We start from the raw sequence: 23,744 nt of genomic DNA on the forward strand, positions 1-23,744 counted from the left end.
GACCTATGACTCACCATGCAGATTAGCAACTGTGTGTGTGTGCTGCTGTTTGTGTATTTTTACAAAAATTGCTAAAATTGGATTGAGGATCTTGACAGGCTGGTGATTCTCTGCAGTTTAGTATCTTCATAATTAGACCATAATTTAAATTGGGTAGGGCACACCTGACCTAGCTAAATAGGCTGAATAACGAACTACCAAATGTAACTGTGTGTTCATTAGAGTCTTTTGTGCTGTACTATTATTATTATTATTATTATTATTATTATTATTATTATTATTATTATTATTATTATTATTAAATAATAATAATGTTATTATTATTATGATTATTATTATTATTATTATTATTATTATTAATAATAAATAATTTTATTTTTTAATTATTTTAACCTATTATAGCAAACAGTGCGCTGTAGCACAGAAGCTCTTGATGTTAAAGCTGTAGTAACTCCAGAAAGTTGGTTGCACAGCAGAAATAGACACATTTACGGCCCGGAACAAAAAACACATGCTCATGCAACTGACTGCCACCCTATAGCTGTTGGTGGGGAGATTTAAAGCCCACACCATTTCCAACATGGCCGTGCCAGCCAATTTGCTCAATATGCTTCAAAAATCTGTTTCAGAAATGGACAGGTGATGCCAGGGAGACTACATCTCATAGCTATACAGTTAATGACTTGAACATGAGGAATCAGTTAACTATAGCCTATAATTTTATAAGTAAACGTGCAAGTTAAATGGTACCTACAGTTCACGTTTTCAACGTACACTATCAGTCTAAAAACAAATCCTGAAATTTCCCCTGCACTGACTTTAAAGGTTTTGGGTTTTTTTTCAACATTACCTTTAAGTGTCAAGTACTACTACACAATGGGTGCTGAAATGTGGTCAACATGGCTGTATTTAAATGAGCAAACCGTCATATCATTTTGAAATAAAGAGGTCTTACTTACTCAACAACTAACATTTCTTTAATAAAGTCTACTCAGCATTAGCATCTTCAGTCAAAAGAACAGAAATGATGACTTTCAGACCTCAAGTAATTAATTAATTGAGGTTGGTTCTCTGGCTTTCTCTTCTGACCTTTGGAGTGTGACAATAAGAGTAGCAGAAGCAGACAGGGCAAAACAGGAGCTTTTACCATCACATCCAACTGTTGACGACAATATGCACAATAGGGGGATGTGATGCAAGCACGGTAAGTTTATAGTCAATAGTATACCATACACAATAACCCACAGAAAATGCATTGTGTGTGGCTGATCCCTTAAACAAGACAGGAGACAGTGACTTAAACCAGATAAGACAGCTTGAACATTTATTAATTCATATGGATTGGATGGCAAATATGACCAAGATTATCTTGACACATACTCACATGCACACACACATACAGACACACACTTCCCACCAGAGGGATAAACAAAGAGGTAGGACTCAAAAAGTCTTGAAAAACTCAAATAAAACAACTAAATCACAATATCAAATCCATTCAGGATTTTTAACCTATTCTGGCACAAAATGTAAACATCATGAGTAACGTGCTGGAGTTCTAATGGCATGTGAACTACAGCGAAAAAACTGCTTTGTCTGGATACCAATTTGATGTTGATAGTGCTGACATCTGAGTTTCTGACCATCATAGTTCAACATCATTGTTCAAATCCGTTCAGTTGTGCTTAAATGTCTTTCCTTTTCATCTTTCAGATCGACAAAAATAGAAATAAATGAATTATGATTGTCTGCATGTTGATAGACTCATTTTAATTCTCTGAACCAAATTCAACATGAAATAATAAACATTGTAATTTTCAGCTCCTGTATCACTTTTTTTAAACTGACTGCAGTGAGAAAAGAGGAGTGCAGCAAAATTCCAACCTTTTCCAAACAATCTGAAAAGCAGTATAATTACAGGATCTTCAATTATTTTGTTCCAGTGTGCAGAAGTAGTTCAATAACAAAAGGAGCTTTAACAAATCATGTTACCAATTACAGTGCACATGTATTAACTTTTTTTATTGCACAAAACACGAGGCTTGTAAAAGCCTCACTGAGTAGCCTTAAATACTAAAGCACACTCCTCTAGCCTACTTGTTGTAGAAAATTCCCTGTCAACCATCTTCATCATTTCTTCACAGTAGGTAATCGTTATATTTTCATTAAACTCTATCGTCAAATCTAGAATTCCAAGTTTCTCCCTTCATTAAATTTCTGTTACATACTCGTACAACGTTAGGGGCTTTTGGGAAGGAGATCAATAAATACATACAATATATGTATATTTTTATACCTCTGCTCTCGATTGCAACAACGTGATTTATTCTATAAAGAGAAAGTGTATATCTTCTCAAAACTTTTGTGATAAATCTCTTCCAAACATCACAGTGAAAATTAAATCACAATAAACCTTTAGGAATCACAATCATTTCATGAGAAGAGGTAAAAAAATATTTTATTCCGACTTGGCAACAGTTTATTAGTTGTTAATTCTGTATAGCTGCAAGCTGTTGAAGCAGTGCATGAAAAGCTTGCAGCTATGTATATATTTATATGTATGCTCTCTTCCACTGTAATGACTTCCCATCTCACCTCACAGCCACCTCCTCCTTTCTGATGGGTAAAGGACACAGAACACATAAAAAAGGATTGAGGGAAATTTCTTTGAACAAAATGATTTTGGCACAAGATGTCTGGCTGTTAAATGCCCATGGTGAGTCAGGGTGGGATCACTTGAGTCCCTCGTCTGTGCTCTTGAACATGAGGATAGCGTTGGAAATCTTTAGGGCAGGGCCTAGTTTGATGCTCATGATCTTCACAATGTCTGTTTGTGTCAGCAGCAGGAAGGCCTCGCCATCAATCATCTAGGTGGACAAAGATGTAACAAGAGTTTAACGAATAGACCTCCGAGATGAGAGGTCAAAGAAGGTATTTCATGTTATGTGTTGACAACAAGGGTGGGCAGAGTAACAGAAAGACTACAGGGATCAATTTATCCTTTCATTGGGTCAACTGCCTCTTAAAGGGGACATATCATGCTTGTTTCTCCTTTTCACTATGCCAGACTAGGAAGCCTGTAAAGCATTTCTGCCCTCAGTACAAGTCATTTAGTTCCTTCATTGCCCCACAATAGCGTTCTCAGTATCCTCAGTTTAGGCCATTCTGAAGATCTCGTTGAAACGCTCCGTTTCGAGAATGACCTCCAGTAACCTCGCAACGTCACAGCCCTTTGTGCTCTGATTGGTCAGTTCTATCAGAGGGGCTGAGGGGGTAGAGCCAGGGGGCGGTTTTTGCAGCATGGCAGTATTTACAAAATCGCCACATTGAATGGGGCAGACCGAGCGAGTTTGCTGTTTGCCAAAACTTCACCGTAAGGCATTGATAGCACTAATAAAATGGCAGAGTGTAGGATATGTCCTTTTGTATTGGACCCTGAGTCAGACCCGGACGGTTCTGCAGCTCAGGAGGAAGAAAATCCACCTCGACACAGATCATCTCAGGACGCTTCAGTGTGGTGAGTCAAACCGGTACTATAACATGTATAGTTTATACGTGGAAATATAGGCAGACTTCACCAATAAACTATTTCTATAACAGGGCTCCATCCTGCTCCTTCACTTTTCTCTGTCTGTCTTATCCATCATGCTGAAAGTGTAGTCTAAAGATCGCCTCTACCGTCAGTTCGTCACTATGTTAGCACCCAGTCAAGTTAGCCAGAGCTAGTAGGGAGCTTTATTTATACTCGGCTCTTGGTGGGTGTATCCCTCGGTGGGGGTTGTGTGACTAACTGACATCACAGAGGAGGAGCTGCTTTAACAGATTACTCCAATAAAAAGAAAGGATCCCCGTGTCGTCATGAAGGCCGAAATCTCGAAGCCAAATGTCAATGACCTTTTTTCAGAGGCATCAAATCTCGTTCTAGGATATCAGAAAAAATACAATATCTCATTTTTTGAAAATTCAGGGGGTGAAAGGTCTTGTTTTCAACTTTATTATTTTATATGTAAGTATTAAATCACGTGACATGTCCCCTTTAACATACTTCTTACATTGAAACTTAACAGGTTAAAATAAAGGCTTTCTTGATTGAAATGCTATGATACTACTTATTCTAATTCAACCTGTTGGCATCAGAGCCAAGCATTTAAAAAAAACTTTAAAACACTTTATGCCATTCTTTTGGTAATAGTGGTTATTTCTTATTCACAAGTCAAAAGTAGAAGTTGGCTTTATCTAAGTGACAGTGGCCTTGCACAACAAAGGAGTTTTCACTAAAGAGATACACTTGAGTGTTCAGTGAGGATGGACTGTTAAGATTTGAATATATGCACTGAGAATCATGAGTACAATAACAATTTTGATGGATAAGTTGTGGTCTTACCTCCTCCTTAAAGAGACGAGCTTGTTCTTCACAGCCAATTAAATTCTGGACAAACCTGAAGACCTGTTGCACGAATGCAATCAGAGTTAAAGCAATCAAATGTTAGGAAGAATCCCAAAAGGCCATGGAAATAACAGAGGAATTTGTACATAAATTTTAAGATTTTCTTACCTCTTCGATGCCCCATCCCGCCACCTGGTTTGCATGAATGCCCTCAACACCAGGCAGCAGCTTACAGTGCTGTTCCCAGCACAGAGACACAGTCCTGTCTGTCTGACTGCTTAAAGTCGACATGAATAGTGAGGGATACATACCCCCTGAAGACAGATCTGAGGATAAAACATGCCCACATAGACATGCCAGGATTTTAGTGAGCTTTCCACAATAAACATTTATCACATCTGCATCTTAACAAAAATCATATTTTTTAACTGTTTTTTGAGTTGTTCAGCTTTATACCAGATACCGGCAACCACAGAATACAGTTTCTTGGCTTTAAAAATTATTTGTATGATTTAACCCCTGCATACTTAGTTGTTAGTCTTGTTTGGGAAATAGCAACAACAACAAAAAAAGGCAAGTGACAGAAGCTCTTCAAAAAATAGCTAGGTGCAGCTAATGATAATAAAAAAAATTAAAGAATATAACATGAAGTAAGTTTTTTTTTGGACTGCATTTAAGTCAATGCACTGCAGACCACTCACTCTGGTAGTCTCTCTGCTGGTTCTTCCTGTATTTTGGTGGACGCCCAATCCTTAAAGCAAATGGAAAGAGTGCAGGAAATAAAAGCAGAGGAATGTAAGAAACACATTTTTCTTTTCTTTTTTTTATCAAGTTTGAACATGTTTCTAAAATTATTTTTCTCACTTTGTCTTTACTGGGTATTGAATGTGGATAATTGAAAGTCTAAATATTATCTGAAATGTACTGTATAAAAACACAGTTTTACCTGCCACGATAATGGGTCTTTTTTGTCCTCTGCCCAAAGAAAAGATTTCTCTTGCACTCTGAGTCAGACAGGTCAGTTTTCAGCCTACCCTGGTTTCGCTCAGCCAAAGGGCAGCCAGATATGCAATGATGAGCTGTAAAACGACCAGTCACATGGCCTGAACCATCACACCCTGGAGTTGGACACTTCCTGTTTTAAAGGAAGAGCCCGCCAATGCATTTTCAGAGGATGCAAGAACTTATTCTTTCAAAACTCATGTCAAGCATCAGTGTGTGAATACAGTGAGCTGATGTAAAGGTTGAAGTCAGTTCTGACCTGTTGTGGAAGCTGTACTTGTTGGTTCTGGGGTGGCTGATTGGTTTACAGGGAACAGAGGGGTGGTAGGTGGACTGGCCTGTAGCAGGGGGCTCCCTCATTCCTGGATACATTAATAAAACACCTTTAAAACAGGTAATTTTTCACAAGTACTCTTACAGTGCTGCAGTATAGGAAAGCAAATGCCTGTAGCTCATAACTGGTAAAAGCCTTTTTCACAAGCCTCACAGTTTTCTCGTGTTTAAATTGACCAGTTGAAAAACTTCAAGTGTTACTTTAAGACATCCACAAGTTCAAATCAGAATGCTTTGATAACTAGGCATACCTACCAGCAGAGCACAGTATACATAGTTTAGGGGATGTGGCAAAAATAGATGATAACACATTGATAAAAATTATAATAATAACAAAGTGCTACCATGTGGCTGCTGTATTTTAGTTTCCCGTGGCGGTACTTTAAGAGGGTGACCAGTCGTCTCACACCAGCCAGCTGGGTGAATGTCAGGGTGATCAGCATCCATCCATTCATCATAGACGTGACTCCAACCATCATAATGTACCTAAAGGAAGAACAGATTAAAAAATTATCACACATTTACTTAAATATAACAGAGGTTATAAAATTAAACATCATTGTTAGTTGTATCTGAAGCCAACTTTTTTTTTTTTTTATTGAGCAGGAATGGATCTTAGAGAGATTAAAAAAGTCATCACGGGTAAAAGAGATCCAAACTTTTAAACCCAAGATGATAAGTGCTTCATAACACACACAGCACTGACCTTAATGCGATGAGTGTCGATCTCCTCCACTGTAGCCACTCTGATCAGACCAGGACTTCTCTTATCCACGGCCTCCAGCTTCATCTGGGGATGAAAGCTGTGTGGTGCGCGCTGGAGACAAAACAAGATGATCGAACAATATATTAATTAGTGAATGTTAATTTAAGTGGACTTCTTAACAGTGTGAAGCCCACATATGATGGATGTAATACAGGTGTAACAGTTTATGAGGGAGCTTCTTCCCTAAAGCAAACCAGCAAGAGCAAAATTTAAGATTCCCTCATCAAAGCATTTAAATTACCCAAGATTGAAAAAAATGTTGTTTTTTCTGCCCTGTTACTTTTGTAGTCTTTTTTTCTTTAACCACAGTTGGAACCATAAGGGGCTGCCAGGACATGAGAGTGGAGAAAAGAAAATGTTACACAAGAGATGCTCAGAGCTTTTCTTTAAATCTCGTTTAATGTTTTAGGCAACCCGTTTTTAAACATCAGCATTTTTATTTTTTATTTAAACTTTTAAAAAAGATATACTGTGAATCTCTTATCAAGATTCCAAATCTGTTGTGACATTTACAGTATGCTTTATAAAACTGATGAATCTTAAAGTACCAGACAATGCGTCTCATTATTCCCCCCACATTGTCACCCTCTCTACCCCTGGCTTTGTCAAGAATCACTTTACACTGAAACCCAATGCACAAGTATTACCATTTTTATTCCTGCTGTCAGTCTAACTAAAAAATGACTTTTCTTGTTCATCCTCACCGTTTTAAAGGCATCAGCTGGCACTGCTTTGGACCCTGTCTCTTCCATGTAGCGGGACCAGGAAAACTGGCTCTGGTCTGGGTAATCTGATACAGCAAAACATACAAAATAACATTTACACCAGTGAGTTAACCTACAAGTATACAAACTCACTCACCTCTCTAAACAAAAAAAAACAAAAACAAATGACATGCATAAGTCACCTTGGGGTGGTGTTAATGGGAGGTTCCTTTCTTGGCACCAACCAATGGGGTGAATGTATGGACTGCTGGAATCACACCTAAAGATTTTGACAAACAACAAAACCATTCAGAGCCATTTTACACAATAAAACAGGATTGCAGCAGTCTGATTGTGCCACTGTAAGACAGTGCTAAATAGTTGCCCTTACAAGAAATGAAAGAGATGTAAAGGTTTTGAGGATATTGCTTGTGCTTATGTCAAGTTTTATACCAAAATAAGAGACTAGAATCCTAAACAGTAAATAAATCTAAACTGTAACAAAGAGACACAGTTTTCAGGTACTAAACTGAGATGAAACTTTCAAAGAATAAAGTCCAAACAAATAATGAATAAGGAAAGTATTTAACTCAAAATTATCAAAACACAATTCAAAAGTTAATTATACTAACTCCTTGGTCTTGCAGGTTTTTAATGAGCAGTTTTGATAATTTGGCTTGTGTAAAAAAAATATTGACACTACATAACAAATGTCATTGTTGTCAGTATGGTTTCATTTTTTATATTGACTACATTTAAATAGTTAGTCTTATTTCAGCTGTTATTTTTTGTTGAAACCCTGTTTTTTTTTTCACAGACTAGTGGATAAAAGTGTTTCCATGAGTTTTATGATATCCCTTCAAAGGTTTGTGTGCTAATGAAATATCTAATTCAAAGCTCACTTAGAAATGACTAAAATTCTGGATGTATATAGTCAGCAGAAAGAGCGTCACAAGGAATATGCACAGGTAAAGATATTAAAAAAAAACATATTTGACAGCTCTAACCCCACAGGTTATAAGAGGTCATTTAATCTCTTTTTGTTGTCTGAACAGTGTTAATTTGCATTTTTTTCTACCAAAACAACCATGAACAGCTCGAGTGGGACTGTGGACTGTTTTTGACCAATATAAACCTTTTCTGCACTATTGCCTCCTTAAATATGGCAGACCAGTTCATGCAGATAAGTGCATCCACTGTTTTTGTAGGCTCACCAGTAATCATATGTATCATCCCAGTTGTCAAAATGCACCAGGAAACGGTCGTCGACCACATCAGTGATGGTTGCTACACAGATAAGAGATGGGTTCATACGGTCTACAGCTTCCAGCTTCATTCCTATCTCAAAACTGCACTTCCCATCAATCTGTACAGCAACAAAAATATCAGAGAAAACACGACAAGTGCAAATAATGATGAATCAGACAGGAGCTGTGGCCATGTTCATGAAATGATCTGAGGAACTGAGCACTTCTTGAATATTAACTGTGCATTTGTTACAGAATTTTTCAGATTAAGTCTATAAAAAGGACTGGATGAGTACTCAAGTTTGCCAAAAGCAAATACTGAACATTTGCTCAGCAGTCAGCAGCAGTCAGGGTTGATCCACAATGTCTTAACATCAAATATTCTAACACTTATCTGATACAAAGGTGGTCACAACTTTGACAAAGCAGTGACAGCTATTATCTTTTGTTTTTTTTATTTTTACTTAGGCACTTTTGATGTTTAACTTCATCTAAATTTTGTTGTAGCATCACAGAGCAATGACAATAAAGGCTATTCTCTTCTATCTATCAATAAGGTGTAAGGTGTAAATTTTCAATGGGGACTTTTCAAGCCACCTCTGAATTAGTAGCTTTCATGGTTGTTGATAATACCACTACCCTTTATTATATGTTTGCAGTTACCCTCCCAGGACTGGCAAAGAGTTCTTTGGACGCCACTTGTGCTTTAGTCATTCTCAGATAGTTGGCCCAGGTAAACTCCTCCTCTTTACAACCTGCAGGCAAGACAGAAATACAAAGAGAATGATCACATTAAATGAATAAATTCATTTCTATTATTACAAGAATTTGTAGAAAAACACAAATTTACTCTCTCCAGGGGTTGGAAGTTTTGTGAAGCTGTATGAGAAAATGTGTTTTGAGTGACATTAAGACTTGCAACAACAGGCTCAGTTCTAAATTGTAGGTTAATAATAAGAATATTAATAATCTAATGGCGCACATCCATCGGCACTTGGCTTGCGTTGTATTTTTCTGTCAAACAACTACACAACAACAATTAAAAACAGTCATGTGGACCCTCTCTTTCTCACTTCACACTTTGATAATGATGAAGTATGTTGTTTTCAAAAGTGAAGGACAAATTCACAAGAATCTTTTTAATTTCTCTTCAGCTGCTGTCTGTTCTTCTACGGCTTTGACAGAGTTTTCATCTCTTACCTTTGGGAGTGTGCAGTTTATGTCCTGTGCTCTCACACCAGCCTGCAGGGTGGATGTCAGGAGAGTTGGCGTTTACCCAGAAGTCATGGCAGTCAGAGTAGCCATCAAAATGGAGCCGCAGCCGATAGCCACAGACCTGAAGGTTGGCATAATACATCAGCGAAACAAAAGACATACCAGGGAAGGCAATGCCTGGTTACACTCACCCTGAAAGCTTAGCATTGAGTGAGTGACTGGCAATTTTTAATCATCAATAAAATTGCTTACCATCAAGAACCACTCACTGTGTAAATGAGTGATTGCCTTACCTCTGCCACAGTGAGGACAAAGTACATAGATGGATGCTGTGGATCGATGCCCTCCAGCTTCATCCCCTGTTTAAAACCGTTCTTCACTGTTGGCACTCTCTGAGACTAGACACATGAGATGAAAGAAAAGGAAACCTTTACAAGCAGGCCATGGATAAAGAAAATAAAGCTTAATTAGCCTAAAGACATGTAAAGAGTGCAGAATTCTATCTTTCCTATTCTACTTCAATTTTTTTATTTTGCTCCAGGAAGAAATGCATCTCTTTAAGTTAAGGTGTAGCTGTGAACACATTGCATTGTTGTATAGCTGATTACCTTTCAATCAAAATACATAAAGACCTCTCTTAGCTCAGAACTCAACTCCATGACAGAAAAAATATCAATGTACCTGCTAGACTGCATGGATCATGTACATTTCCCTCTGCATATACTGAACATTTAGCCATGGTGCATGCAACAGTAGGGGTAAAAAGTTGTGGTTACACTGGGGGGAGTTATAGCAGCTGAGGCTGAAAAAATAGTCTGAATGTTTCGCTTCGACACACGTACCTCTTGGAAAAGTTTGTCAGGAGCAGCAACAGCTTTTCTTTCCTCCAGATATTGAGGCCACGTCCACTGCTCTGTCTTACTGTCTCCAGCTACACCAGAAGCAACAAGCTGGTTATTGGTTTATTACATAATACCACACCATATTTCAATATAGACTCAGGTTACAAAGGGAAAAAGAGAGAAAATATTCTTATTCTATGCTTTTTAATGCTTTCTACTCAGGCTGAGGCAAAATTATCTAATGGGCAATAAAATGTTACCCCCCACTAAAGGAAGAAAATTAAAACAAAACATATGAAATTGTGCAAACCTCTGAATTGTCTGATGTCTGCTTTAGAATCGTTCATTTTCTCATCCTAAAGAAAAAAACAGAAGTTGCACAAGGCTAAATTAGATTAAGACAATTAAGCCACTGAAATAGATGAAACTGGTATTTAGAAAAACATTATGCACGATTTGAAAGACCCAAATGACTCTGATTTACTTCGAAAAAAATGTTTTTTATTCTGCACTGTATTCATTTATGTCTTTCTAAAACCATCTGAGAGCTGGTGACTTGATTAGCTTGTATTTATAAACTGAATAGTAGATGATGTGCCACCGTGCAATCCATGTCAGAGTCCTCTTCTGAAGGGCTCAGGTATTCCTTCCTCTTTCTCTTTCTCATGGGTTTCAAATGATCAGGGTTCAGGGAGGAGACTCTTCCACCTGCTGGCACCTTCTCCACCCCGATACTCCTTCTGAGGTGCAGAGGACAGAAATGGTTTATACCCATCATCTATGACAAGAGGAAAACTAGACACTGTTATTTTGAAATGACACTAGTGTGCACATAAAATTGATCAACAACACAATGGGTCATTGATTCAAAAGGTAAAACACAGGATAAAGTTTGTGAGCTGTTTGTACCTATGTTGTGGGTATAAAGAGGCAGTTTTTTTACCAACTCACTTGTCAGGGATAGGCTCTCTGCGTAGCTCCTCCGTGTACGTCCTTTGACCTCTGGGATCCCGGTTGTTTTGTCCTGGTTCAACTCGGACTTCAGGTTTGACGGACATCAACATTTCTGGCTCCACGGTAACACTTCTCATAGAGAGGCTGGGAGCTGACACATCTGACGTATAGGCAGCAGAAATAAATCTAAAATGAAGAATCCTGCAAGGTGTTTTAACTAGATTTGGTTTGTCATTTAATATGCTTTGCTGCTACTCAACAGTGTTGTTCGTATTTCTTTATTTGGACCACTTTGACGTTTACTTTAATGACCAATTCTCCATTTTTCTTCTGGATTTTGACTTTTAAAACAATTAGACGTATGCTTGATATGATTGCAGCTTTACTACAAGATCACTTTCTTAAAAGGATTGTCTAAGTCATTCTTTGCCTGCATAAACTTCCTATGATGCTGCCCACTAGAGACGATTACCTTTCACATTTGAAACGACACGGTGCCTGCCATTCGGTATCGGTACTCTACGGTACCAATTTTCGGTTCCTTTTTGTGTTTATGTGGCAATTAATATCTTCTTTTTTTTTTAATAATAAAATGATTTTATTTTTCAATTTTACGTATTTATCCTTTAATATATAAACTTGAAGTGCTGTGTTCATGTCCAGCATGGAAAATCGCCTACTCTACCACTCCCTCACAGTCACAAGGATGCATTCAGGTATCTTAAAATGGTACCTTTTGATTATTCATGAATCGGTACCTGGTACTTTTGACAGAATTCAGTCGGTACCTATAAAAGTACCTAATTCGGTACCCATCCCGACTGCCCACCTCTGGTAAAATTGCCTGCATCCTCAGTTTAACAGATCATATGACTCTACACTTTTTGTACTTTTGTATTTAGTATTAGTTTGAGTATTTTTAGCCGTTTTATTTTGCCTAAGTCAAAAGACAATGTAACAGACAATTGCATAAACTTGGTAAGATGGCAGCTGCTTCACGGAGGAGACAAATCTACTTAGCCACTGAAGTTATTTCCATGATTCAAGGCTCATCTCCTATTGGTAAGTGATGATGTTTACTATAACAAAGGCTATGCTCTAAATATGGCATAGTAACATAGTCTTTCTGGTCAGAAAATTTGCTAGCTAAATGAAGCTATGTAAAGCTAGCTAAATAAAGCTACCTAAAGCTAGCTAAATGATGTGGATGGACTAAGCTATTTTGGACCAAGAGTGGAAAGTGGAAATCTTTTTTTTGTCTTATTTTTTTCTCATTACAATATCTAATCGGTTTACTGTTTCACAATGTGACAGCTTGAAATGATTTTTATAACTAACTACAAAGGATCAACTTTTAGGAGAAGTGGGGAGATGCGCATACCTCCTCAGCGTTATGCTAAGTTAGTGTTTGTAATGCTTTCTTGGTGACAAATTTAAAGGTTTTAAATTGCTTAGGCCACAGAGGCATGTACCAAAATGTATCTTAGTCCTTTTTTTTCTCGTATTACATGTCAATTGACTTATATTGTTATCAGTATATCAAGAGTGATCTGTCATAACCTTATTGAGTAAAAGAATTTAAAAATGCAACATTAACACCGGTCTCTTTTTCTTCTGAAAAACTTGTAAAAATGACTTAAACAATTATTTTAAGAAAGCACCATCTGAGGTAAGAATGAAAGTGTTCATTTTCAGACCTGCAACATCAGCAAGTAAAATCAAATTTATTTTATAAAATACACCTAGGATACATCTGAAGAAAAGTTATGGTTCTTGACTTTGTCCCAGGCAAGTTTTGTGGCATGAATGTAATATCAGTATAGTTTGGCTATATTTTAGTAGACTCTGATATTGATCTAACCTTATGTGCACATAGACAGTGTACCTGACATGCCTGCTGGAGAGTTTTCTGTGTCAGTAAACTGTCCAGAAGTCCCAGCTGCTGGCTCAGTGGTACTGCTGGCGGTCCCCGGGGTGATCAGTGTGCTCAGTGTCCCTACATCACTAACACAAAACTACCACACACACACACACACACACACACACACACACACACACACACACACACACACACACACACACACACAAATTATATTTATATTTTTGCACCAATCAAATGATTCTAAACTACACTTTGATCCTGCTTTTCCACACTCTTTGAACTGCTGACTTGGCACTCTCTGAGTGGTGCCAGCCTGTTGATCAGTTACTTTTCCACTGTCCTGTCCTCTGAATAATGGCATTAAAAAAACAGAATGAAACAGAAGTACATAAAAAATACTTACTTACATATTTTTGCCAATACAATTGTTCTGGGCTGGAAGGGGATCATGTTACAACTTTTGTTTTTAGTGGCTCACCAGTTCAACCTTTTATGCCAGAGCCATGGTATCCTTCACTGTTTCTTTGTATATGAAACAAATTGGTTCAAATTGCTGTCCCACAATGAAAAAAACGATTTTTAAAAACAATGAAGTGCTTATACTTTGCAAATATACTAATATCCTGTTATGAAAGGACATTAATTAAGAAAACATTAAATTTAATATATAGAAAATTTCTTTTATATGTCACTTTCTATTGGGAGGTGGCTCTAATTTCTAAAATTTAATTCATGAAAATGACATTTAAATAGTTTTTGCCTACTGTCTAAATAGTGTATTTCAATAGATATTTTTGATTTCTTTTAAAGGGAAGTTGAAAGATTAAGACTAATTTTGTAGTCTTTACTGCTCTGGTAGTCTTTATGTATAAAAAAAAAATCCTGTCTCAGGTTTTCATGTCATTACTGAAACCCACCAGTATTCATCTGTGGTTGGGTTTGGCCAGAACATTGCCCAAGAATCAACATTGCCTTCCTGTTTATCCATGGCCACATGATGCACAGTTAGTTTACAGCATTATTAAGCACATGCCTTCCAAAGTCTGAAAATCAGTGTGTTGTTTCAGGGGCTGTCAGTACTAAACATAATTTCTGCAACTGGAGGGACTGTGATCTTAAATAAGTCTCACCTCTATAAAAACACTCTGTACTGTAAGAAACAGAAAAAAAACACAAATAGGTCAATATTATTTTTGTTCTGATGTAATTGTCTGTGTTTTGGAAGTGGTAGTAAACTTTGGGAGAGGAACGATATTTGGGAAAAGTTTGAAAATATAACGTGAAAGTTGACTGTTCTTTTATTCCCCCTCAGATCTAGTGCAACATGAATATGGTAAAGGTTTCTCCCAAATCATATACAAATTTCAAACAAATCCCAACTTTGAATTTGAACCAGTTCAGCAGAAGTAACCATATACAGACGTTCCCAATGCTCTGTGTTATTCTACATGATGTGAGCATAAGCTCAATGAGTCCTTGAAACCTTTCCTTAATAAACTGCTCCAAGGAAAGTCCAATTGTTCGACTGCACAAGTGGAGAAACAAGTTGGATCATTTCTCTCATGTTAGAACTAGAGATGTGGCTTTACCTTGAGGTTGCTGCTGGGCAGGATGGCCATCCCTTCCTTCCACTCTAGGACATGAACGATGCTACAAGCCCCGCCCATCTGTGCTGTCAGGGTGGGTGTGGCTGTTTCATTAGCCCTTCCTCCTTTACCTGCATCTCCTACATGAACAGCTGGAGAAACCTCTATTTTCTGATGACTTGGAGCTGAGGAAACAGATATACATTCTTCAGCTTTCTGCTTATGATCACCAGAGAAAACACAAACTTTTCACCACAACATTTTTCAATACTCATGTTTTGGTGATCATAATTCTCTCTAAACTGAGTTGCATTAACAGGTCCGGGACCTATGTTTTTGGAAAGTGGCTTGTGATAATGTGTTGTGATTTGGAGCTCTACAAATAAAGATTGATTGACGCATTGATTGATGTGACCAGATGGCCAGCTTCAGACCAGGGCTGTCTCAAATTTGCATACTTCTGTTCTTACACTTACTGTTTTGGGTGCATAAGTGCATTCACACTGACAGAATAGAAAAACATGCACTTAGACTTTTGGGCTGGTGCACTCAAAAATAGTCAAAAGTTGAGTGTGTAATCCTGCACTTCTCATTCTGAACACAGCCATCTTGGCTACACAGTGGAAGGGGCAGGAATGGATTAAACAAAGGTGGCCATTTCAATTGATAAATAGCAGAAGAACACCTGTAAACAGTTGTGAAATGTGATCATGGGAAGCAGCAGTTTAATTTGAGACAACACTACCCTGTAAAAATGAGTGCACTGGTAAGTAATGAGTGTATGCAGTGTACTTTATGTGAGTGTACTACAGAAGTTTCCATCCAGTTTGAGACACAGCATAGTGCTCACCTGGTAGGAGGAAGGCTGTGGTGGTGTGGGGCTGGAGCTGGGCACTCTTGGCAGCACCCTCTCTCCCACAGCTGAGGACAGCTTCACTCGATGATGAGGGGGGTGGGTCCAAAGGGGCATGATTAGGTTCTTTAGGGGATGCTTCTATGCTCACTTTGGCACTCATGTCTTTTCCCTAAGGAAATGAGATAATCAAAAGAGAATAATGATTCAAAAGTTTTTTCATGCCATACACTAAAAGGAACACTAGATAGGCAAAGATGCTATATGTAAACACTCTTTGTGTCCATCTACATTAACTGTATGACCCACAACATCTGCTTAGCTTTTCTCTACATTATTTGTTGCATCCAGTTTTCCCAAAAGTAGCCCGGAGATAAAAGTGAAAAAAATACAAAAGCCATAGAGGAAGGCTTGACACTTTGAAATTGACATAAAAGAAACTGAATAACTCTTTCAGAGACCCATTTTGAAAATTAATGGTAGGGGAAATGTGCTCCCCCATCAACAACCATGACCCCAAATGACTTTTTAACAGCCACCCAGTACATCCAAATTCTTCAACATATTCACGCACACCTACGAAACACACACGCTAAAAATACATTTCATTTAAAATGGCGGAGGAACTGAGACCTTGACGCAAAGAAAAAAATGTGTGAAACAGTGTCTTAAATTCTGTGAAAATCCCTTCAGCAGAAAAATCAAAGCCCGGTCACCCATTCCAGCAGCACCTAAAATTACTGGGAAATCTCAATGGGAATAAAACGTCAAGCATGCGAACTGTATTTTAGTCTCCTCGACATGGCCGCTTATACTTTAAGGTGTTTGGTTGGACTAATTCAATTAAGCATAATCAAAAGAATGCATTTTGATGGAAAAATCATTGTACTTGATTCTACCCTCAACGGCGAAGCACCTCGCCTAAAGATAAAAATAATACACTGTATCGTTTTTTTCATCCATGTCTTTAAAATGTGCATTTGACTGTTACTTTGTAAATTAAAGGATAAGTTTAAATTCTACAAATTTGTTGCCGTGATCAATTTGGAACTGAAATTTGGCTTACCAGCTGTGATCGTCTGCGGCTCCAGAGCTTCAACTACGCATGCGCCCCCCGAGGTCCAGTCACAGCTCGTTGGTATTAATGTAACGCCATGACTATGGTCGATATTTGAAAATCATACAGCGCACAGATAAATTATTTGCAGACCTTGAAGGTTTTTGTGAATATAAAGCTCATCCTTCAGCTAAATCGTTGCGCGGTTTTCGGTGCTGACGTGCTGAGAACCATCAGTTTCGTTTTTCCTCAGATAACATAGTTTATTATATAATTAGCAGGATTTAGGTCATGCGTTTCTGCAGTCTGTCTTTGTACTTCAGACACAAAAAACTCAACAGCTCGTTATTTTAATTAAGATCTTTAATTTTCAATACAATAAAAAAAAAGACAGTTCTGTATGTTGTCATCAGCATGGAGAAAAATTGTGACTTTGCTTTCAAACATGGCAAGGAGGTTGCAACCCCAAAAAATACGATGTTAATCATTAACCTCACAAGTAAAGCGTAAAAGAGCAGGAAAGTAGCGCTACCTGTACAAATCTCCAAACCAATTGTCTTAAGAGGGGGATACAACATGGACTCCAAAGTACCCAATGAAAAGGACTCATAGTTGCTGAGAGATCAAAGCAGGATGCAACAACTTTTAGCGTCACGTAAGGACAATTAAATCAGAAATTCAGAGAGAATAGAAGCCTTGAGCAGATGACCTGCTTATTGATGAGCAAGAATACAGAGGCAAAAGAAAAATCATTACTCTGAGGCTGATCAGTCTATGTACAGGTGTAATCAAGGTTAAAAACTGTCTCGAGTAGCCCGTCTAGGATGCAAGTTGTTCAAACATGAAATACACACCATAGCCTTTTGTAAATCTGCAGTTTTGGGCTGCAATTGTCTTACTTGAGCATTTTTCAATACTGTAAGACAGCAGGTCTTTTATCAGAGCTTTGGGTAAAAACTGAAACAGCCCAGATCAAATGCTGATTTTCCACCCCAACCTTGCTCTTTAAATGAGCAAGATTCCTGATTCCATAGAATGTGGTCAAAACTGACATGATGCATGTGAGTGGAGAAAATGAGTTATGTAGTTATGAAATTATCCTTAGAAACACAGTTCCTGTGGTATATCCACAGATACAGCTTTATCCAAGTATGTTCAAAACAACCGCACTGTAGAGAAGTCAGAAAACATAGGCTAGAATAATATGACTGCCCAAAATGTACAGTATAGGTACCAAATGTACACTGAAATGCAAACTGGATTCATATTCCTCTAATCTTGTGAAGGTGAGCGGGACCTAGAGCCAGAGGGAGACCTCCTGTCCCTTGATTTAGATCTGCCATCCTCCTCCTTTGGAGATGGAGAGCGAGAGGCAGACTTGTTGGCACGTGCCTCTTTCCCATTCTCCACCGGGGAAGCTGATCGGCTGCAGGATTTCTTGCCACCAGACCTCTCCTTTGACCGACTGCGAGAATCTCGCTCTGATTTAACTTTTGAACGGCTCTTTGAACGAGATTTGGATTTCCGTTCCACTGAATGAGAGCGTGATTTATTGGAGCGAGATCGAGACTTGGATTTGTGAGAGCGAGAGCGAGACCTGCGGTTTCGAGATCGTGATTTGCTTTCTCCAGACCTGGATCGAGACTTTCTTCCTGATCTGGAGCGAGATTTATGGCCTCTCTTGTTGCTACGGGAACGTGACCTGCAAGGGATAACATAAAACAGACATAATTTACACATCAGATTGCATTCTTAACTACTGATCTGCATTAATCAGCCCTGGGGGCCTGTCCAGGCTTCATCCTGTATCTGGCTCCAGGATAACTATGGCTGACCTTGGTCACCCTGAACAGGAGTGGTATTAATCTTTGTGGGCAACTTATCTCCCTTACTGTTTTCATTTTAATACATTTGACCAAGTTTCACCTGGAGTGGGATCTGGAACGACTCCTGGAGCTCCTGCTTCTTTGGCTCCTGCTTCTTCTGCTGCGAGAACGGCGGCGACTACGAGATCTATGGATGACCACACAGGAGTCAAAACATACCTTATGGCAATTCATATGAACATAACAGTGCTCTAAATAGTACTTGTTAAAAAAAATAAAAGCAAAAGGACACAGTGTTCAGGTGGGCAAGCCACACTTTTCTATGAGAAAATTTCCCTCCTTGCCCCCTCTGACCTTTACATATGCGAGATAAAACCTCAGAACCCATATTTATCTGATGACAAGCTATGTCTCTGGGGGCCAATGCCAACTTCTTAGTAATTCTGCTAACTGTCCACATCCAAGGACTTCCAGTAAAGGCTTTTTATTTCTTGCCATTTCTGTAAAGAAACCGCAGTGCTCTGCGAAGTCTCAGTTAACAGTAGGTGTTATACTACACAGAAGCTTCTATATAGTTTACCGCAGTGGTAAGAAGCTAATAAAAAACTTGCTTGTAATTTACTGAGAATTACATGATTTTAGGCTTAAATAAAATTACGATTCAAATTTGTACAAATGCAAACATACTCTAAAGAATTGAAATAAACTTATTTAATGGTTTATTTTTGATCCTTGGTCTGATGCATACTGTTTTTTTTTTCAGTTCGAATAAAACCAACAGATACGGTATGAATTGCTCTCTGCATTTGCATATAGACATCCACTTATTTAGTAAATAAGCCAGACCAGATTTTCAGAAACAGGATGTAATAAATGCAGATAAGGTCCTGATTGGGTTCTTTTTCCTTTCTACTAGAACTGGAGTGACCTGCAGCCACCAAAGCTTGCATCTACATTACAAATCAAAATTGCTAGGATTGCTAACTTACTGCAAATGCCACATTTTTCAGTCTAATATGTGAATAAAGATCATAGCTGGCTTGTGTGGTGTTTCATCGAGTATGAAGCATGATAAGACGTTCCCACCTTGAACGGCTGCCAGAGTAAGATCTTCTTTTACGAGGACGGTCCTCCACTAAACGAATTTTACGTCCATTAATGTCTGTGCCATCCAGCTTTTCCACAGCCCTCTTCATGTCTGAGTGGGACCGAAACTCAATCACTCCCTCATTTGCGCGTTCCTTGTGAGCATCTGCATAAGTCACCTCACCAGCCTGACGCATGAAGTCCTGGGTACACAAGGTTTTGATTTAAAAACAATGCATTTAGTTTAATTTCAGCATGTCTCAGCAGTCAGGTTATGCAAATTATTATCTGGTTTAGACAGTTCCCTGAATCAAGTAACATGCATTTTCAGAAAAAAATATATACCTTGAGGTCTTGCCAACTGCAGCGGCTAGACAAGTTCTCCACGATGAGACGGTACTCAGTACGGACTGGAGGTCCATACTTATCCCTGCCAGAGCGGCTCCGGCTGCTGTAACCACTGCCTTTAAAAACAACAGCAAAAGAAAATATTAAAATCAGTGTAAATGGTCAAGATGCAAACAAAGAGAAAATAAAAAAATATATTAAAATTCCTCTATGAAACTAAGAAAAACTACTTGCATGGGCAACTAAACAAACACAAAGCAGTGATTTGTGAGCTCAAAATTCAAAGAGATTAAAATTTGACTTTAGGAAATAAGTCCCTCTGATCCCATTTTTAAACACAAATCTTGAAATAAGTGCTCTATAAGCCAAGGCATAGGCTCTTTAAAATGTTTGAATTTTTCAACATGCTGGGGATGTTCTCTGCTGCAAAGAACACCACTGCATCTGTTTCCAGCAATACAAAGCCTTCTTACTCCAGGTCATCACACTGTGATGCTTAAGCTGCATTAACAAATGGACAGTGATGTTCTTTCAAGACCTCTGAACCCTGTAACACAAACAGAAAGGGGGTATCCACATAGGTTGCGGTCAGGGAGACTGAGGAAATCAAGAGTAAACGGTTTTAAGAGAAAAGATACATTAATCTTTAGGCATTTCATATCTGACAGGATGTCAGCCTGAAATACTTTATCCCCATTTTTCTTGCTTACAAATATTCTTGCTTGCAAGATCTTTACTAGAGTGGCTCCACTTATGTTTGCTGTCAACATAGAAACCAATGGCAATCCTCACCATCGCCCCTGGTCTATTGGCAAAAGGCTGCTGTCATCATGGCTTCCGGTTAGGTCAGCCAAGGATCAAGGGGGTAAAGGTCACACACACATTGTAAGGTGAAAGCCAAGGCCAAACGGGACAGGCAGTCATCTTAGCCAGTCATCTTTAGCCTCAATGGACTCTCAGCCTCAGCCCGCAACTGGACTCTTTCAAATTGAAACATCAAGGACTTTTGTTAATGTTGAATATAAAAATATATATACCAACGTTAAAAATACACATTTCACATAAAAACGTTTGTCTGGCCTTTGTGATCAAGCTTAATGTGCGCTAGCTAGGCTTGTGGTGGATAATTTGTTGGAATCTTTCTTCCTTGGCGTAATCAACTTTGAAAATGTCCAACCTTATTCACTTGGCTCACCAGTGTTGATCTTTCAACAGAAATAAACAATCCATGATAAGAGGTCCCTATTTCAAGCTACTGTTTCTAATGTTAACTGTGTCGCATAGGCTCTTGTGATATCTGTTTGAGGGCTCTGGCTTGCAGATTGCTGATCCTTCCCTATAATGAGCCACAGGCCAATCAGAGTCCGCCCATGATCACATAAGGAGGAGCAACACACTGCAGGTCGACAGCCCTTCTGTCCAGACTATGAACTATGCGAATGGATTAAATTAACAAGTCAATGTGTACCAATAAAATTAGTATTTGGGTATAGAATGTCTGCTTTGATCATGCTCCACTACGAAGACACAACAGTATAATAATAGCAAAGTAACGCAACTTTAAAAACAATACATCAGTTTTAGTTTGCATGCAATCTGAGTCTCAATAAGTGCGTGGTAATGTAAACCATCGTCGAGGGACTCGACTACATTATAACTCCAAAAGTGTACCTGAAATAATACACAATCATTAAGTTCACCAGAACCAGTTGGAAATACAACAAAAATGCTCTCTGTGCAGTCCATGTCGACACCCCACCCCAAAGGGTTGGGGAAGAGAGGGTATCTTGTAATAGACTGCACTTACTGCGCCCACCACCCCAGTAACCCCCACCGTAGCCATCCCGGTCTCGCCGTGGACCCCGAGCATGTTCGACGATCACCCGCTCCCCGCATAACTCCTTCCCGTTGAGCTCGTAGACGGCATCATCGGCATCTCGATTATCCTCGAACTCCACGAATCCATAGCTGTGGGTATGAAACAGAGTACGACGTCAAACAATTACCTTACAGTCCAAGTCCGATTTCACGACATGATGGTTTCTTTCTTTTATTTTGTGAGAACATTGAGCTCATAAGTGCTAGCTTTCGTTAGCGTGGCCTGCTAGCATTGGTATGTAGCAAACACAAAGACGCCATGTTGGCCATGCCACACTGGTCACACGCGTAGTAAGAAGTTGCAAAAAGGACCAAATACTTAATAATTAGTGAGGGAAAAACACTTTTGCGTGGGCCACTTCTGAAGAGAAGTAGAGATTGAAAACAAATATATATTTCACAAACATTCGATCATCCCTTTACCAACGCTTATGCCGTTAATTTCAGTGTCATATGAGAAACACCGACTAGTCGTGTTTTAACAGAAGTACAGACTCACCCATTTTTTAAGTCTATTTCCATGAGCTTTCCGTATCCACTGAAAAATCTCTGAATGTCTTTTTCACGGACATGATAGCCCAGCCGTCCTATATAAACACGAGTCATGGCCGGTTAACCAACGTTGTTCTCGACGAATCCACACAACGACTGGTTCAAGAACTGAACGTTGCAACAAGCACTGCGGCGTTTGGGCATCAAACCGAAAGCGGGGGCGCTCCCCCTATCACTGCTTTAGCTCGCAAAATCAACCAATCGCCGTGGAGCCGTTGGAAGGAAACTACCAAGCCCGCTAGCAACGATTAGACCGACTGGTTCTCCTGCTTCATCGAACAACTGTCCAATACGTGTATTTTAGTGTCAGTATTTTAGATGTAAGTTTTCTTAAAGATGTGACTGATTAGGGAAATGAGGTAGCCTTTACTCAATAAGATGCAGAGCCAAAGGGACTTAACCAACTCAATTTACCAAGATAAACTGAATCTTTTTTTTTTTATTGCATGAACGCTTTAATGCAAAGTCACACTTTAAACAAATAAAAAAAAATACTTTTTTTTTTTTTTTACGATTTATTTTCAATACAATCCTTATATTGAGATGACCTGCTAGTCACTCTATGGCTATGTGAGATTGCGACCTGGGGTGCAAAGTTCTCAAGTTCTCATCCTTCCTTCCTCCACTTGCGTCGTTCACTTGCGTCTTAGCCCCTCTCACCAGTGATGCACGAGAGAGACGCGAGGAAATGTAGAGAGGAGAGAGAAATCATTCCTTTTTAGAGCAATGGGACATCCTTTTCTACGGAGCGTCACGTGAAGACGTGTTTTAAAGGATAAATTTGGTTTATAAAGCTTTTACATTGTTTATAGAATGAAGTAGAACAAAATACTCACCCAGAAGGTTTTCCTGATCCAAGCAGTGCTTCGGGAGATATTTAGATCCAAAATTGTGCAGCGGACATCCGTAAAATGGGATCCATCGGGCATAGACAGCGCCACTCCTAAAACTGCATTTATCGTCCAAAAACCTGTGTTTTTTTTTGCCAATATTCCATCATGGTCCGCTCCAGGTTAGTCCTCTGTTGCCGTCTGTGTCACTCCAGACAGCGCTGTGTGGCTGTAATAACCTCTGAATTGACAAAGACTTTGTTTACCCTTGCCCCTCCGCGCATGCGCAGTACTCTCTGGAGAGCTGACTCCACTTTCTCCTTTCTTTGAGGGGCAATGTAAACGAAGTTTTCATCAGTTCAGAGGCCAGTACAGCCACACAGCGCTGTCTGGAGT

General features: G+C 38.9%; 2 protein-coding genes across 4 annotated transcripts; both read right to left on the bottom strand.

The window, feature by feature from the left end:
* Window positions 1-1,294: 1,294 nt before the first annotated feature.
* l3mbtl1 (L3MBTL histone methyl-lysine binding protein 1) lies at window positions 1,295-16,994 on the bottom strand. Its single transcript, XM_074682290.1, has 22 exons — window positions 16,838-16,994; window positions 15,769-15,943; window positions 14,922-15,103; window positions 13,336-13,465; window positions 11,448-11,610; window positions 11,098-11,236; window positions 10,807-10,852; window positions 10,497-10,585; window positions 9,948-10,052; window positions 9,640-9,775; window positions 9,103-9,194; window positions 8,407-8,558; window positions 7,396-7,472; window positions 7,193-7,278; window positions 6,429-6,539; window positions 6,067-6,208; window positions 5,649-5,751; window positions 5,334-5,522; window positions 5,089-5,138; window positions 4,556-4,713; window positions 4,385-4,447; window positions 1,295-2,867 (listed from the first exon to the last, which is right to left on the bottom strand). Exons 2-22 carry the CDS (start codon window positions 15,932-15,934, stop codon window positions 2,733-2,735), a joined length of 2,514 nt encoding a protein of 837 aa, XP_074538391.1. The 5' UTR covers window positions 15,935-15,943; window positions 16,838-16,994; the 3' UTR covers window positions 1,295-2,732.
* Window positions 16,995-17,173: 179 nt separating this feature from the next.
* Window positions 17,174-22,689, bottom strand: LOC141799745 (serine/arginine-rich splicing factor 6-like). 3 transcript variants are annotated; one of them, XM_074682088.1, is made up of 6 exons: window positions 22,466-22,689; window positions 21,896-22,056; window positions 20,086-20,204; window positions 19,741-19,943; window positions 18,755-18,841; window positions 17,174-18,530 (listed from the first exon to the last, which is right to left on the bottom strand). In XM_074682088.1, exons 1-6 carry the CDS (start codon window positions 22,570-22,572, stop codon window positions 18,101-18,103), a joined length of 1,107 nt encoding a protein of 368 aa, XP_074538189.1. In that variant the 5' UTR covers window positions 22,573-22,689; the 3' UTR covers window positions 17,174-18,100. The 3 variants fall into 3 exon arrangements, with proteins under 3 accessions (XP_074538189.1, XP_074538188.1, XP_074538190.1); XM_074682087.1 differs by having other exon boundaries at window positions 20,086-20,200; window positions 21,892-22,056; XM_074682089.1 differs by having other exon boundaries at window positions 21,923-22,056; window positions 22,466-22,687.
* Window positions 22,690-23,744: the final 1,055 nt, after the last annotated feature.

Source organism: Halichoeres trimaculatus, unplaced genomic scaffold (genome assembly GCF_033239565.1).
Source record: "Halichoeres trimaculatus isolate MK-OKI-2021-1 unplaced genomic scaffold, fHalTri1.1 fHalTri1_scaffold_11, whole genome shotgun sequence".
Classification (NCBI taxonomy): domain Eukaryota; kingdom Metazoa; phylum Chordata; class Actinopteri; order Labriformes; family Labridae; genus Halichoeres; species Halichoeres trimaculatus.